The sequence below is a fragment of the Ctenopharyngodon idella genome, chromosome 18 (genome assembly GCF_019924925.1).
Source record: "Ctenopharyngodon idella isolate HZGC_01 chromosome 18, HZGC01, whole genome shotgun sequence".
NCBI classification, from domain to species: Eukaryota; Metazoa; Chordata; class Actinopteri; order Cypriniformes; family Xenocyprididae; genus Ctenopharyngodon; species Ctenopharyngodon idella.
Window position 1 is genome coordinate 23,182,430 of NC_067237.1, and position 18,572 is coordinate 23,201,001.

The following is an 18,572-nucleotide window of genomic DNA, read 5'->3' on the forward strand; positions in this document are numbered from 1 at the left end:
AATGATGCTAAAAAAATTTGCCATCACAGGAATAAATTACATTTTAAAATATATTAAAATAGAAAACAGTTATTTTGAATTGTAATAATATTTCACTATATTTACTGTATTTTTAATTAAATAAATGCAGTCTTGGTGAACGTAAAAAATATTACCGGCCCCAAACTTTTAAACCGTATAGTGTACATTAGACAGGGTTAGTACCAATGAAGTGGGACTAAATAATGTGTTAAAGGCACAATATGTAATTTTCGCCTCTAGAGGTCGCTTATTCAATACAAAGGCGTAGCTTGATGATGCTGTGAATGAGCTTGGAATCATGGGCTTTGTCGTCTTCACCTCCACAGCCAATGGAAAGCAATCCGACAGACTCGGGCAGAAATCATGTTAATGGATGAGCTAATGTATTAAATTTTTATTACCATTACGGTAGTATGAAGAAGGACGGGTCGAGACCACTGGAGCGAAAGCTAATGATAGACACCTGCGATGCACGGCGATCTCGAGTTCAGCAGAGCTTTTATTATGCTTTTGCCGCAGTCGGACGCTTTCGCTCTTTTCATTGCGTATGTGGGGTAACGCAGCACAGTTTTACATGGTTAAAACAATCATACTAAATACATTTAAGTGTGTTGAAAGTTATGTTATAACATTACTCTGTGCGTTCGCTCGGTGGCTACTATGAAAGACTTGTTGCACTTTGCAGTAATCTAGATCGATATTAATAAAACTGGAAATCAAAAGTAGCGCGGCTATGACGTCGTTGACAGGCAACACGGTCCATGTCCTGGTTAAAACTGCTGATTTCTCTGGATTTAAACATTATTGGAAACGTTTAGGATAATGTAAGTACACAAGTCAACAAAATATATAACATTGTTCTAGTGGGTTTTGGATATTTTAATCTAAAAATCTTACATATTGTGCCTTTAAAGTTCTTGTAACAATAAAATGGACTTGTTAGTAAAATTTGTTGCTTTTCTTCAGACAATAATTTTCAAGTTATGTAATCACACCAGTGAGATAAATTTTATAGCTTAATTCAGTCTTAATGAAACCAAAAAAAGGTCAAGAATCCCTGCATTGCATAATTTCATCAAGTCTATCAGGACAATGGTCTTTTAAAGTGTCTTTGATGTTTTTTGTCTCATTTTCCCTTTAGAAAGGAGACAGGAACAGTTCAGAATGGAGAGCGTACTGCAATCTCAATGACCTGGGTCAGTGTCCTCACTTAATTTCTTATCTCACCCCCTATTCAAACCATCTTCTATCTGTTCCCGTCAGACAAAAGTACTCATGCATTTTGAAATGGATCAGATATATCATTCTTTTCTCCACTGAGCCTATTCTCCAAAACAAATAAGACATTTGTTTTCCTTTGAGGCACCAGAGAATTAAACTACTTACTCATTCCTGGGGGTTGCAACGAACACCAGACGGAGCTTCTGGCACTGGAGCAAGACCTCCGCCTGCTGCGTTTTTAATAAGCCCTTACTTTAGGTGGCACATGCACGTGGTGGAAGGTCAGGCTTTGCCTATATTATCCAAGGTCACTCAGAGTAGGGGGGAGAGAGTTCATTACCTCTCTGACTTCCCATCCCAAGCCACCTCACCCCATTATGTCTACCTGCAGGTCTGCTGATAAGGCTTCGGCAGGGCATACAAGGCCTCCGAGACTCGGGTTGGGTATTTCCATCATATTCTTTTGCAAGTCCATAGAGGAAGTGAAATAGGGCCATGAAGTAATTTCACCTTGTTATTGGAAATTTCCCTGTTTTTTGATCACAGTGTTTAAGAGAGCTGTAATGTAAACTTGTAGATGACAGTCTGTTTCATAAATGGGAAGTTATTTCAAAGCCTGAGCCAAAAGTTGTTACATTTTGATAAAGATTACAAAGACATTGTCTTCTTAATGAATCGTTCACTGTAAGACAAGGAATCTGTGTTAAAGTAAATGAGAACAGTTTTGATTTCAAATCAAGTGAAAGTACAAATGGTTTTCTTTAAACAGACTAAACTATATTACGTATAGAGGAAAGGCCCATTTGAACAGTGAACACACACTGTTACTCTACTGCTGTCATGTCACCATGGAGACTATTCACTGAGTCATTCCAAATTAATATTGCGCAGTGAGGATTCAGTGCACTGTTTGAGCATTTTCATTTATCTATCTTGACGTCACCCTATAGGCATGTCAGTATCTCTGGGTAGTCAGCTGAGAAACGTGATGAGTAGAGATGTGATCTGGTTAAAGGTTAACTCTCAATACTCATAAGAGTGACCAAGTTGGGTATTGCTTAAGCGCTTGTTTTTGCTTTTATATGTAGGCCTCTGTGATTGAAAAGAAAGACCTTCCTGTGTTGTCTTTTTTTAGTTGGACTTTGGAGTTCATCTTGCTTACCTGCCTGTCTTTCCATGTTTTCTGTTAATGACATTTTGTTGGCTAATTGCAATAACATCTTCATCATAAAGTCAAATAATCCAACCATACAATAATACTTCAGGTCTTCCCCTGTGTGCTTAAAGTAGAGTCGTTGGAAACAACTTCAGGAAATGTTCATTTGTGCTAGAAAATGTACAAATATATATATTAGATTAGAATATATTAGATTGATTGATTATTTATATAAATATTTATATGGTAGAAAAAATTTAGGTAGAATTTGATTGTATATATATGACCCTGGACCACAAAACCAATCATAAGTTGCACGGGTAGCAATGGCCAACAATACATTGTATGGGTCAAAATTATTGATTTTTCCTTTATGCCAAAAATCATTAGGATATTAAGTAAAGATCATGTTCCATGAAGATATTTTGTAAATTTCCTACTGTAAATATATCAAAAATTTATTTTTGTGAATGAATATGCATTGCTAAAGACTTCATTTAGACAACTTTAAAGGCGATTTTCTCAATATTTTTATTTTTTTGCACCCTCAGATTCCAGATTTTCAAATAGTTGTATATCGCCAAATATTGTCTTATCCTAACAAACCATACATCAATGGAAAGCTTATTTATTCAGCTTTATTCATGTATAAATCTCAATTTCAAAAAATTGACCCTTATGACTGGTTTTGTGGTCCAGGTTCACATATATGTATGTATGTATACATTATATACAACTGTTTTTGAATTTAAACACTTTGAAATGTTATTTTACAACTGAAACTAGTTTAAACACATTGTTCATGACTCAAAAATATGCATTACATCTGTTTTGAAAAGATTTTTTTTTTTTTTTAAACACTTTTTTTTTACTGTATTTTTAATTTAAAAAATGCCATGTTGTGTCATTGGGAGGTTTCTGTGGAGCTTTACCAATTATAATCATCTATTTATGCTGTTGTTGAGTCATGATTACGGAGTATGTGTGTTCATGTGCCTCATTAGGAGTATCAAGAGGAGACACACTTACACTGAGGGACAACAAAACCACCCGAATGGCCAAAGGTAATGACTATGTTGGACATTTGCTCATGTAATAATAAGTGGACACCAAACTATACACAAGATGTCCTTTTCCATTTTTGTGGTGGTCCCTTAACAAGGACCACTGCATTCACTTAGTTTTTAAAAATTAAGAATGATTTTCGAAGATTTGTCAAGTCAGTTATATAGTGATCACACAAGTCAAACCAAAATTTGACTGATCACACTACAGTCAATTCAAAACCTTGAACATTTCATTCATTAATACAGTTTATTAACTATAGTTAAAAAAATAAAAATGGTAATAAAATATGTTAAACTGTGTCAGAAAAAAGTAATCTATGTCAGATAACACTTAAGCAAAACATGGTCAAGTCAAAGTATCTGAATAATTTTTGGTTCCAAATTTTCATCAAATTTACTGATAGTCCACTGTATGAAGAATTTTTGGGTATAATATGTCACAGTTTACTTTATTTTGCTATCCTCGCTTATATAAATGAACTATAGTGTCCTGCACCCACTTGTAAAAATATATCAAAAACATCTGAATAATTTTTGGTTTGACTGTATATCCTCGATGTGCTTGTGCCTCATTTGCAAATGCATTTCTTTTTCAGTTGTGTAAAAGATTTATAAATACTCTGTTGTGTCATCACTTCCTTCATTCTACAGAGCACAACTTAATCTCTTCCTCTTTATTTCTGGATGATGTACATAAGCAATACAGCCATTGTCTATCTTTTACTCTCTCTACACTAACTCTTCTTCAGCTTTATTAGATGTTAACTGCTGTAACAAGATTTTCCAGTGCAGTTTAACAGGATTTCACTGGAAAAATCCACCCTGGGATGCTATTTCTAAACAGTACATAATGGAAAAGTGCTTATTTTGCAGCTTTGACTAGAGATTGTCTTGAATGCAACTTAATTTTCCTATAGCTCTTTGTATATATAATAACATTTATTACATTTTTCTCTCCCAGAGGATGATGTGGTGATTATATTGCAAGAAAATGAATATGTGAGTAATATCTCTTCTGTAATGTGTGTAGATTACATAAAGGCCTCCATGTGTAGCTCCAGCTCATGCTCCCTAAATAGTGAGAACCCGTACGCCACCATCCGAGATCCACCCAGCCTGGCCTGCAAGCACACTGAAAGCAGCTACGTGGAGATGAAGTCTCCTGCGCACAGAGACCTGACCTTCTGCTCTAGCACTAGCACAACCCTGACCACTGCCAGCAGGAACGTTTATGACGTGGGTGAGTCTGATGAAAGCAGATGAGTACTTCCTTCTTATATAAGTTTTCTCATTTTCTCTCTCAAAACACATGAGTTGTTAATACAGTGTTAGTACGAAGCTGAAAACTTGGAAGCACTAATGAGAAAAACAAACTGCATTGTAATTTCTATGGAAAGACACATTCAGGGGTTATTCATTTTTTGTTATTTCATAAAAAGTAAAGCCATACTACTATTATTAGTGTAGCATGGAGACCGGGACATTGGAGTTTTAAATCGCTTATGAATGCCCGCGCGGAGATTGCTTTCTCTTTTGAATTAGTGCCAATTCAAGGCCAGCAATTGCTTGAATGGTGGGTTCATTATTATTCTTAATGAAAAACACAACAACAAAACAGTACAATGACAAACTCGCTTATACTAAACATAGAACTCTTATTAACAAAATGAATAAGATTAACAAAGTGAATAACCTTGCCATGGTGGGCAAATAATCTAATTTGTGTGTGGCGGAACACTGTTTATAAAACAGTTAGTTCCTGTCCTTGATTCTGATTGGTCAATAGCTGTGTTATATTATACACGATATACACGATAAAACACGGCTATGACCGCTTCACCCAACGGTTCTGTGTATCACTACACAACACCCTTAGCAACCACTCTTAGCAATGTAAACTGTATGTTCTCAATTGATATTGTTCATTGAAGCTTACTGTATTACGTAGAAGAGTGTTGTGTGAAAGAGATCAATTGAGCGAGTTTATTACCTGCATTCAGATTTAGCATTATCCTTCAGGTCAGTCCTATGTTCATAATAAAAAATCTGTTTAAATGTCCAATGTTTTATCTTGTCCTTTTAACAGTTAAGGGGTTTTCCCGTGACTGACAGCGCTAGTCAAAACATTTGTCAGTTGCGTCTTGTTCCATGTTCACGACAATTCAGTCTTTTCAATGTAAAAGTCTTCACTACTGACTGACACACTCATAAAGACAGTCTTTGCCGCCATCTAATGGCATAATAATGTAACTTCTGTTGCTGTTCACAGTCAGGGACTATTTTTTTTGGCAGAAGGAAGGCTTTTAGTAACAGTTTACTTCATGAAAGTTGCATTGATACATATTTTTGGCTTTAATATTTGTATTGTGTGGTAACCATTTATAAAAGCAATAAGGTACTCGTGGCTGGTGCTGTATCGTGAAAAAGTCACGGCTGAAGGAGTTGCAGGCACTCCGTTTCAACCGTGATTAATTCACGATACAGCACAGCCTCTCGTACCTTATTGCTTACGTATAACACCGGTAACACTGACTATCGCAACAAGCCTAGAGGGAGGGACTCAAAATGTTTCTAAATTAAAACGCTTTTTTTTGCCCTGTTTGCTTTTGTATTGATTTGCTACTTACACAATTATTTAAATAAATGTGCAAAAAGAAGGCTATTTTATTATACACTGCCTGGTAAGGCCGTAACCATGTCTTGAACATTGGGGGGGACCAAAGGTTTTTTTTTTTTTTTTTTTTTAAGGGGGGGGGGGTGATATTGAGTTATTAGTCTTTTTATTTAAAGGAATACTTAAAGAATTACAAGGGATTCTATTGTAGTTATGAAGTGATCAATTTAAACTATTTGCAAATAATATTTTTTTTAAAACTACACACATTCACTTTTATTCGTATGTCTAATATGTAAAAATCGCAAAACGTTTTTTGTCTCGTCATGTAAATAATAGCGTATTTTCAATTCAAAATGGTAAACTTTCATAAAAAAGCCGAGTAGTTTCCATCCCTGGATATTACTGTCAGTCGCTGAACCTTTTATAGTAAAACAGTCGTCAAATATTAAATGTTTAGCTACATATATCTCACCATGCATTCTTTCACTGCTTAAACTGTTGCGTTAGAATTCTCACTCGTCTGGTGGCCAATCCATGTGTGAAAATTATCTTCACAATTTGAGCCAGATGAATCCTGCCATTGTCATCTTGGAATATGTCATCAGGAAAGAAAAAAATCCATTGATGGAAAAACCTGGTCATTCAGTATATTCAGGTAGTCAGCTGACCACATTTTTGGGCACATAACGTTGCTGAACCTAGACCTGACCAACTAAAGCAACCCCTGATCATAACACTGCCCCCACAGGCTTGTATGGTAGGCACTAGGCATGATGGGTGCATCACTTGATCCACCTCTTTTTTTTTACTCTGGAACTGGGTAAATCTGGACTCATCCAGACCACATGACCTTTTTCCATTGTTCCAGTGTCCAATCTTTATGCTCCCTAGTAAATTGAAGCTTTTTTTTTTCGATTAGCCTCACTGTTAAGTGGTTTTCTTAAGGCTACACAGCTGTTTAGTCCCGATCCCTTGAGTTCTCTTCGTATTGTGCATGTGGAAATCCTCTTATACTTTCACTATTAAACATAGCCATTTCTACTGTTGATTTTTTTTTTCCGACCACATTTCTTCCTCGATGATGATGGTTCACCACTATCCTTCCAGGTTTTAATAATGCGTAGGACAGTTCTTAGCCCAATTTTAGTAGTTTCAGCAATCACCTTAGCTGTTTTCTTGATGCAGGCCAATAATTTGACCATTCTGAATCAGAGTAACATCTTTTCCATGACCACAGGATGTGTCTTCCAGCATGATTGTTTAAGAAATGAGAAGTTACTCACCTCGAGGAACATAAATAACTTGTTGCCAGCTGAAAAATATTAATCACTGCAGTAATTATCCAATAGAAGTTTCGGTAACACTTTAGGGTCCAATTCTCACTATTAACTAGTTGCTTATTAGCATGCATATTACTAGAATATTGGCTGTTTATTAATATTTATAAAGCACATATTAATGCCTTATTCTGCATGACCATATTCTACTTAACAACTACCTTATTAACTATTAATAAGCAGTAATTAGGAGTTTATTGAGGCAAAAGTCTTAGTTAATAGTTAGTTAATAGTGAGAATTGGACCCTAATCTACAGTGTGACCGAAGATGACATTTGTTTTGGCCAGGCATTCATATATTATCATATAAATTATTTGTTTTGTAAGGTTTATAATGATATAATTGTTTTATGCATAAGTATCAGTTGTAATTTATGCTTCATGTTCTGAGCCATTAGTGAATGAGACCCAATATTACAGTATAATACATTATTTTTTAAATGTTTGAATATGTTAATGTATCAATTCATTTATTTAAAGGAGAAATTTTCCACTGTAGTACAAGGTTGCCATATGGCAAAATTTAATCCCATTATTTTTCCCCAAATGCTGCCAAAATATCTAATGGGAAAAATATTAAATCTCTAGAACGGAATGTACACCATATAGAGAGCTATGTGTTAAAGATTCAGAGAGAGTTTCAGAAATGAGCCGCTCACCTCTCACCAACTTTCTTTCTCAGAACCGACAGTGAGTGTTCTTCAGGGACCCAATGGCCTGGCGACCGGATTCTCCCAGAGTCCCTACGACCTCCCGCGGAACAGCCACATTCCCAGCCACTACGACATCTTGCCCATGCGCCACAGCCCCACACACACCCCACCCCCTCCAGAGAGCCCCCCGAGCTCCCTGCTGTAGAGCCCAGTCCTGCCCCAAAAACACAGACGCAAGACTGGCAGCTCCAAGACCTCGTTTTTTTTACAGTCTCAACCTCCGTTTCTCTTCTTATCTCTCTTCCTCTCCAACACACATTCAAGTACAGATGCATGAGTAGATTAACTGGACATGACACAGGTGGAGATCGTATTCCTCTTTCCGTTGAGTAAACGAGGATTGTGGGAAATGAACTGTATACCAGAACAAGAGCTCCAGATTTGGACACCAGCGATTATTCATCATCCCTCTCAGAGGTGTTTTATAACAAGCTGTGCATATAAAATCAGGAAATACAAGTGTAGAAAAGCATTCTTTGCTTATAGGTCAATGAAAAGACTTTTGGAGGGAATAAAGAAGCATTTGAGAGGTTTTCATGGAAACATACTCACTATGTTGATTCTTAAAGACTAGAGCTCCGCACACTGGAACAGATAATCAATGCGACTCAATGATCCAGAACTTGTAATTTGGAGTTGGCATCAATCTCGAAACCGAGAGCCGGGGTGACAGTGAGAGGGCAGTCCTCTTTTTTTCACCCCTGAGCTTTTAGTCTGGACCTTAGAGACAAAAGCATGGTTTAAAATAAGAAATATTAAGAGTTCTTATTGCATAGAGACGGTTACCATTATGAGATGAGGAAGTACCGACCATGACTTTAATACTGTACATTCATCTACCGCTCAGAAATATTTATAAAGTTTATGAGGAGAGCCTGGGGTCAACATGAGCTCTGTGATACTGTACTACACTGCTCATTTGTGTAACAACCTGGTGCTTTCTATTGTACTGTACATAGAAGTTTATGACTGTTGCTATCAGTTAATTGGGTGTGTATGTCTTATGAATTGGGATTAAGTTGTGTAACACTTTCAAAGCTATCACGTTAAGTTTTTCTTCTTTGTATGTTTACATTTTTAAAACATCTGTTAGCAAGCCTTGAAAGGTTTTTATTTTGTGGTTATGTATTTATGATGTTTATTTATACCTTGTTTGTGCAAGTGATGTTTTTCTTTATAGTGTAAAAGTTAAACATATTTAAAAAGGGGAAAAAAAGTAGCATGAACAAATGAAACCCATAGTGACCAATTATTTTCATGTGCTTGTGCTATTCGTGCACAGTATTAATATATAAAGTCGACATTATATGTTAGTTCTTATGTCAAAATAGACTCCATGACAGGACGAGACCTCATACGTGTCCTAAAAACAGTATAAATAGATTTGGAGACGTGTCCCATTCCTTGTGTTTCAGTTTGTTTAATGATTGCAGCTTTGATTTGAGTTTTGTGGCTGCGTAACATCATAATAGCAATAACATAGTGACAATCATTCATAAATAAAAGGGGGAAAAAGCATTTCATCAATCCTATCAGCTCAGTAGTGGTTCCTCGTGCACTTTTATGAATTGTTCAAGATCGCTCAAACTATTTAATGTTCTTACTGTTTAATTGCTGCTTATAAAAATACATAAAGTCCTAATTTTTGAAATCTGTTCGAAGAACATTGGTTAATTGGATTGTTTGGCAGTCACATATTTTTATGTAATAACCACTAAACTGTATAATTGACTTATCTTAAGACATTTTACGTTACATTAACCTTAAAGTTAATCTTTAAAAACATTAAAGGATTAGTTCACTTTCAAAGTTTTACTCACCCTCAAGCCATCCTAGGTGTATATGACTTTCTTCTTTCAGATGAACACAATCGGAGAAATATTAATAAATATCCTGACGCATCTGAGCTTTATAATGGCAGTGAGCAGGTTTCATGAGTATGAGCTGAAGAAAGTGCATCCATCTATCATAAACGTGTACTCCACACGGTTCCGGAGGGTTAATAAAGGCCTTCTGAACTAAAGTGATTAGTTTGTGTAAAAAAAAAAAAAAAAAATCATATTTAACAAGTTATGAAGTAAAATATCTAGTTTCCGCCAGACCGCCTTCCGTATTCAACTTACGAAGAAAGTGTAAAACTCGCGGTTCAAAAAGCTTACGCTACGTCCTACGCCTTCACTATTCAACTTACAGAAAAAGCTTAACTGACGCGACGCCAGTTTCGTTTTTTTCGTAACTTGAATATGGATGGTGGTCTGGCGGAAGCTAGATATTTTACTTCATAGGCCTCATGTATAAAGCGTGCGTACGCACAGATTTGATCTTAGAGTGTGTGTACGCTTAAATCCACGCCAACGCTCATATTTATAAAAACGGTCGAAAAGTGCTTAGAGCCACGTCAGGGTCTGAGCAGATGTACGCACATTTCCTGGTCAGATTACTGCAGGTTTTTGGAAATCTAAGCTATTCTTGCAGCTCGCCAGGGATTTGGACGATGACTGGTGATCTTTTATATGTAAATGACATTAACTAGGTGTCGTTTAAAACGCGGAGAACTGAAACCATTCAGTTCAAGATCGTTTGTGATTTATAGATTTCACATCTGAAAGAGAGGCGTACGCTCGTTTTCTGTGTACGTTCATTCTATGAATCACACGTACGCACATCTGAGAAATGATCGTAAGATCAAATTCAGGACGGTTTCTACGCAACATTTTATAAATGAGGCCCCATAACTTGTTAAATATGGATATATTTTTTTCACAAACGCATCACTTCGCTTCAGAAGGCCTTTTAAACCCCCGGAGCCGTGTGGAGTATGTTTACGATGGATGGAGGCAATTTCTTCAGCTCATACTCGTTGATCCCTCTCACTGCCATTATAAAGCTCGGATGCGTCAGGATATTTATTAATATTTCTCCAGTTGTGTATATCAGAAAGAAGAAAGTCATATACACCTAGAATGGCTTGAGGGTGAGTAAAGCTTAGGCTAATTTTCATTTGAAAGTGAACTAATCCTTTTAAGTGTAATATTGTTAAATACATTCATTAGCAAATTAAGTTTTTTATATATTGTAATTTATAATGTTGTGATGCTAGATTCATTTAGTGTTTAAATTTATTTAGACAACAGATTTTGATATAGTTCATTTACCTTGAAAATAATAATTTGGTGTGTCTGTACTGAACATCATCTGTCACAAATAACTGCTCCCTTTCAAATAAACCAACCACTTTTACTAAATTTAGAAATAAGGACGTAGTGGTCATGCCTTAAGGAACTGAAATAAATATGATGTTGAAAAATAAGGAATAAAGTAACAGGGCATATCAGAAGTGGTTAATGAGGTAATAAAACTGTTACATGACAACTCAAAGCTTTTAAAGAACGGTTAAACGAATTATAAGTAACAGAAAAACTTTGAATTAACTACATATTTTATTTGCTCTTTTAAATTGGAATTACAGTGGACAGAGTAATAGTATAATCATAACAATACAAAATAAATCACAGTACAGTGCAGACAAAAGAAACAAAAAGAAATAAGGTTCTCGAGGCAATACGTGAAAGATCCGACAGTCAGAAAAGTAATATCTGGGTAATCTTACTAGGACACACCAGCTATGTGCAGTGCATGGGCAGGTCATAGTTGTGCCATCTGTACCCTCACATCATTGGCACCGGCCCCTGTTAGCACCAGAGACCCCTGCCTCTAGAGAACAGTCATACAATCAGGGTCCTAAAAGAACAGAAACGGACCCTAACGCTTGTATAATCACCAGGTCTTTTCCTTTTGATGGCGATAAGTACTGTATTACCTCAATGTGCTGCTTATAAGATCTAGGGTTTTACCTTATAAGATATAGGAGACTCACTAAAAACAGTAAAATGACTTGCATGCAGTAATGTCGGTTCAGTCTGATTCAGTAATTACATTGCAGCCTTGAAGGGCCTTCAATTCCACCTGGAATGTGTTCTGATACTGTTGAGAATGATCCATGTTGTTTTACCTAGGGCTAGGGTAATTAGAGTCAAAGTGAAATTTGCAGAAAAATAAACCAGTTCAGGGTTGCAGACTAAGACACTGAGGTCTACGGTATTCTTCCACACCGAGGTCACCCGTGGTGACCGTTATATAACATGCATTATTAGTTCAGTCTTTACTGATAATTTATATCACACTGAGTAAATTTTATTAGACAGCCATTAAGCGAAGACGAGCATCACAGCTTGTGGTAGTTTCCTCATCTGCTGGAATCAGGACAAAGACTTTTTGTAGGCTAAAACACATAATACATTCATAAATTATCACACTGTGTCTTAACGCTTAAGAGTCCCATCACTTCGCCACGAAGATTAAAGGCTAACGACTCGATTCAAGTGACTACCACAGAATAAATACAAGTTACAGGTCTTAAGATCATTAACTGTAGTGGCGGGAGATATTTTACATTCAGTGCAATAAAAAGAAAGAGAAAGTATCCAGTCTGTTCCCTAGAGTGCTCTCATGTGATGCGGCCGTCGGCTGGCCGCCATTCACTGCTGCGTGTTTTTCCTGTTCCAACTTTAACGACAGAGTGTGACCTGCAAAAGTACAATGGGTTTGAGGTTGTGGTGATAGGATAATGTTACGTTTAGGGGAAGTCCGTTCCCTCATTTCATACTGAATCGGTTTGTGGTAGTGTTTCAAAGAGAACTTGTGCCTGTTTGGGAAATAATCTTTCTGCGTTATGACATCAATTATTGTTTATTACAAATTGAACTTTTGCTATACGAAGACAACAACTGAAAGGGCTGGTAAGACTACATTACAGCGTGATTCTAGCGTGTGATGAAGGCCTCGCCGCACTGGCACGGACCGCTGAAGAGGTGTTTTGCGTTTGAAGCACATGCACGAAAGCGTCCGTGTGTAACGTTCCATCAAAAAAGGCACTAAAACCACTATTCTACCTCGATGCAAATGAAGCACGTGATGGCGAAGAGAAAACAGCGCAGTAGCCATGTGCCTTAAGGCCTCTTCCATTGGCCTGATGGTGAAATCAAGAACGCGATGCCGCCCAGTGTCGAATGCATGAAGGGAGTGTACATGCAATGTAAACCACACTTGGAAGATGGCTGAAAGGTGAAGGACTGTGGTCTTTGGGCCCTAATCATCATCTAACATCTATCAGGTACATCATCTCTCTACAATCACAACATTAAATATAGCAAAACCTCCAATACTGCACGTTTCTCCCCTCCACCCCAGACACGACAGTGACAAGGGGGGCTGCTACTATAGACATACATGAGCGAACCTCACACGTTTGCGAATGAAATTATATATTAAGACATTTCAGTGAAGATCGGCACAAATGATTATTAAAATTCTGCAATATAAAAGCCTACCATGGCAGGAAGGAGGAAAAAAAAAAAAAAAACAAGCGTAGTCCAGACTGCAGGTGGTGACCCTTTGAGATTCCAGCTTTGGAACCAGCCTCTGTGCTCAAGCCTAGTTGTGCAGCTGCATCTCAGACCCAAAGCAGTCTTGAAGAGGAGGAGGGGGGAGGGGGGTGTTGCAGGTGGGTGGTTGGGGAGGGGAGGGGGTTATGGTACGGGTGCCGCTAGATGCTCTGGCAGCACTGCATCTTTGGTTTATTCTCAGTAGGTTGCACCTGGATGGACACCACATTGTTGCTAGGTGACATGTCATTGTCTCGGCGGTCAGACATCTGCTTTTGGGATACGATCCGATAGATTTCTACGGGACAGAAAAAGACATTGATGCTAAGACAACGTACACAGTGATAACGATCTTCGAACTGGTAATGAATACGGACTTTGTGTTGCCGTAAAAGCCTATAAACCCTACAGTTATTACTTAATGTCAGGGCAAACACAATTACAGCATTGCAACTGACTGCGATGCCTTTGCCTTTGAAACATTTATTATTTGTTCTTCCTCTGCAGATGCCAGGAGCCAAACAGAGGAGCAAAAGACGATGGAAACTCTCTATTGCAGTCACGTCAGGCTAGAGAAACCTACCCGACCAAGTCAGGGCTTTTGATGAGTCATTCATAAGGATATGGCTTGCAGCCAATCATTTACAATCTTTTTTTTTTTTCCCTTTTAGACAAAAACAGTCATTTCCTCAAAGCCTGTTTTTTTATTCATTTATTCTTCAACCATTACAAAAATAAAAGTTTATCATCTTTAACCTTGCGCGCTGATAAGTATCCGCTGCATATGCTGAAACGCACTTTTGCAAAGCACACTCACCAGTCAGGATGGTCTGGAAAGCGGTCTCTACATTGGTGGAATCCAAAGCTGAGGTCTCTAGGAAGGACAGACCGTTTTTCTCTGCAAACAAAGGGAACATACATGTAGTTGAAAGGGTATGCAAAGAAACCAAACTATACTGGCTATACACAATTTCTGTAATGCATCAGGAGTTAAAGGTCCACTTCTAAGACTTTATTGTGAGTCTAACCTGCAAATGCACGTGCTTCATCGGTGGGCACGGCCCGAAGGTGACGCAAGTCGCTTTTATTGCCCACGAGCATGATGACAATGTTGCTGTCTGCATGGTCTCGGAGCTCCTTAAGCCAACGCTCCACATTCTCATAGGTCAGGTGCTTGGCGATGTCATACACTAGGAGGGCCCCCACAGCTCCTCGGTAATACCTGTAGGCCAACAAGGGAACAAATGGAAAGATTATGGAAAATTGAAGAGTATACTTAAACATGCAATTGAAATGCATTTCTTGATTCTAATCTGAATTATTCAATATTCCAATTAAAATACACGGTTACACAAAGGGTTAGTTCACCCAAAAATGAAAATTATGTCATTTATTACTCATGTTGTTCCACACCCGTAAGATCTTTGTTCATCCTCGGAACACAAATTAAGATATTTTTAATGTAATCCGATGGCTCAGTGAGGCCTCTATTGCCAGCAATGTCACCGAACATCTCAAGATCCAGAAAGTTACTAAAAACATATTTAAAACAGTTTGTGTGACTACAGTGGTTCTACCTTAATATTATAAAGCGACAAGAATACTTTTTGTGTATAACGATATCTAGTGATGGCCGATTTCAAAACACTGCTTCGAAGCTTTACGAATCTTTTGTTTCGAATCAGTTGTTCCGAGCACCAAAGTCACGTGATTTCAGCAGTTTGATACGCGATCCGAATTACTGATTCGAAACAAAAGATATGTAAAGCTTCGAAGCAGTGTTTTGAAATCGGACCATCACTAGATATTGTTGAGAAGTCGTTATTTCGTTTTTTTGGCGCACAAAAAGTATTCTCGTCGCTTCATAACATTAGGATTGAACCACTGTAGTCACATGAACTGTCTTAAATGTGTCTTTAGTAGCTTTATGGATCTTGAGAAGTTCGGTGACATTGCTGGCAACAGAGGCCTCACCGAGCCATCAGATTACATTAAAAATATCTTAATTTGTGTTCTGAAGATGAACAAAGGTCTTACGAGTGTAGAACGACATGAGGGTGAGTAATAAATAACATTATTTTCATTTTTGGGTGAACTAACCCTTTAAGGTGATGTTATATTGTACTTACTCAAATAAGTGCTGAGTTTGAGTCATTAATTAACTACATGTACTTACTATAGAGTTACGGTTAGGGTTAGGTTTAGTTACTTGTAATTATGCACAATTTCCTGTTATTACTATAGTAAGTACATGCAGTAAGGTGTAAAAACGTCACTTTAAACCAAATACATTTGTCTTAATCATTTATCATGACATAGAAACTAGCTTCGCCTCTGAAATAACTTTCATTTTTGACTGACATCATATTTGACTGCTATAAATACGCAAAATTTAAAAGTGAAGTGGATTATGATTGGCTTGTTCTTTAACAGGGGAAAAAAAACATTCTGAAAGTGATTTCAACAATATTGTTCCTCTGTGTTGTTATTTTATCTAAGGTGTGAACTTCCCTAAGACCATAGAATTAGAACAATTAGTTAACGTAATGGTGTGAACAAGCTTTTAGACTAATCAAACAAAACGATCAGTAATATGAGGAAAAACAGCTGAAGAGCCTTACGCTGAAGTGATAGCTCGGTAGCGTTCCTGTCCAGCTGTGTCCCAGATCTGAGCTTTCACCGTCTTTCCATCCACCTGAATGCTACGTGTCGCAAACTCCACTCCGATAGTGCTTTTGCTCTCAAGGTTGAATTCATTACGGGTGAAACGAGACAGCAGGTTACTCTTCCCCACACCGGAGTCTCCAATCAGGACCACTTTCAAATAAAAAACATCATGGTTTTATATCCAACATCAGAGCAACACTATAACCTAGTTCACCCAATCTTTATTTGTGTTTCGAAGATGAACGAAAGTCTTATGGGTTTGAAAAAACATTAGGGTGAGTAAATGATGACAATTTAAATTTTTGCATGAACTATCCCTTTAAATGGGAGTGTGAGTGATAAATCAAAGAGACATCTGTCTAAAATAAAATATAGGAACAAACCTGTTCACATTTGGAAAGTTAGGTCACAACCATATGTCACACAACCAAATTTGAAAGTGAAGTGCATTTAAATAAGGTTAAAAAAAAAAAAAAAAAAGTCAATGTTGGAGACATGACCATTTTTGGTAACATTCTGGTGACACTGAACGTGGTGAATAATGTAAGCTTACAGACTTTTCATAGTCTTATTTAAAGACTTGACTAAACTACTTGACTAGTTTACAATAACTACTATTCACGTCAGAATGTAATTTCTTAACTAATGACAGCATGTCTCACAGAAGCGAAACCAATGCATTTAAAAGATGACTAAAGAAGGAAACAACCTGTTTCAAGGACTTATTTTAAAAAGATAAATTTCACATGCTTTCATGAAAAAAGAACAACAACGATAAGCAACATACGTATGCAAAGAGAGGCCGCATCACCCGATACCTTGTATTTATATAAAAGACAATAACATTAAACTGACACATAATTATTTTTAAAATGGCAGTTCACCCAAAATGTGTTGTTCCAAAACATGTTGATATTATTTTTGTCGGTGGAACACAAAAGGAGATGTTAGGCAGAATGACAGCCTCAGTCACCGTTCACTTTCATTGTGTGGAAAGAGATATAATGAAAGTGAACGGTGGTTGAAGTCGTCCCAGATATCTCCTTTGTCTTCTACCGAAATCAGTCATACAGGCTAGGAAAAACATTTGGGAATGCAGGCCGTTTCCCATTTCCGCCTGCTCCGTTAAACCCCTCCAGCGACCGTATCGGCTAACTTCAGCTAGCCGCTTCAAGGTGTGGTCCGATCTTCGGTAAATTGTTCTTTATGTGATAAATTAACCAACATCTGTATAGATCGAGTGCGCCGTAAATGAATAATATTTCACATAAACCAATAAACACTAAAACGATACTGTTCCAGCCAAGGAGCAGGAGTTGTTTTGGGCTGTTCGAAGTGAGCTAGCCGGTTAGCTGGCCTTTATGTGTTTAATATAAAACCACACTAACTAACAATATCCACGATGATCAGCGCAGCTTTAACTTGTACCGTCGACACAAATATATTATGTACTAACCTTTAAACAAGTAGTCATATTCGTCGTCTCGCGTCCCCATTTCGATTAAAAGAAAAGCGCAAACAATGGAAGAATGTGAAGGAAAAGTGGAGCCGACCAGTCCCTGTCCTCTCCGCTACTGCACTGCAGTGTATTTGTGATTAGGCAGTAGCCATGCTAACAGGTTAGCAAGCAGGCGAACCAGTGAGCATCTCCTGAAGTGTTCCGGGTTAGGGCCTTCACAAACTGTCATAATAAAAGCCTTATTACAATATTTATTGTATTTTATTTGGCAACATTTCAAATCCCTCAGTGTTTTTTATAACACAAAATATGACATTATGTTGAAGATGATATGTTGGAATGTAATATGTAGCCTACGGTGTATTATGTGCAAATATATTGTGTACCTTGTTTATAACGTATACATTAATGTCCTGTAATTACTGCATTCAGTGTAGTATTTTCTGTCTACTGTAAACTACAGTGTTATTGCCTGGCTGATAATGCAACCTAATTCTCACACAGCATCGTGGTATATAACTATACAACAACTAGCCTAAATGTTTGTGATCGTGCTTTCGTGTTTAAAATGCTAGTATTATTGTTTAATATTTTTTGATATAAAACATGTGCTTTGGCAGAAACCTTAAAAAAATTGTAGAACAGAAAAACACTGTAGTTTCATTAAGGGGACACAAAGCAAGGACATAACGTTGAAGTTCATGTATTAAGCAAAGATATGTAGCATGCCGCTGTGTTCTTCGGAGGTATTTTTAATTTAGACTTGTAAAAGCGGGTTGTTTAGGTCATACTTCCTGGTGATAGTGGTTTGAAAGAAAACAAACAAGCAACAAAGCAACCAAGAAAATAGTTACATATTTCACAATAGAT

General features: G+C 37.3%; 2 protein-coding genes across 4 annotated transcripts in view; one reads left to right on the top strand and one right to left on the bottom strand.

The window, feature by feature from the left end:
- Window positions 1-13,557, top strand: part of megf11 (multiple EGF-like-domains 11) — a 128,306-nt gene extending 114,749 nt beyond the window's left edge. For all 3 annotated transcript variants that reach the window (XM_051869893.1, XM_051869896.1, XM_051869895.1), the window contains 4 exons: window positions 1,163-1,217; window positions 3,403-3,462; window positions 4,496-4,705; window positions 8,102-13,557. In XM_051869893.1, coding sequence (XP_051725853.1) covers window positions 1,163-1,217; window positions 3,403-3,462; window positions 4,496-4,705; window positions 8,102-8,277 — 501 coding nt within the window. In that variant the 3' untranslated portion in view covers window positions 8,278-13,557. The remainder of the gene's footprint in view (window positions 1-1,162; window positions 1,218-3,402; window positions 3,463-4,495; window positions 4,706-8,101) is intronic.
- rab11a (RAB11a, member RAS oncogene family) lies at window positions 11,554-17,926 on the bottom strand. Its single transcript, XM_051869897.1, has 5 exons — window positions 17,700-17,926; window positions 16,198-16,393; window positions 14,605-14,798; window positions 14,394-14,474; window positions 11,554-13,874 (listed from the first exon to the last, which is right to left on the bottom strand). Exons 1-5 carry the CDS (start codon window positions 17,737-17,739, stop codon window positions 13,738-13,740), a joined length of 648 nt encoding a protein of 215 aa, XP_051725857.1. The 5' UTR covers window positions 17,740-17,926; the 3' UTR covers window positions 11,554-13,737.
- Between the last annotated feature and the right edge of the window lie 646 nt (window positions 17,927-18,572).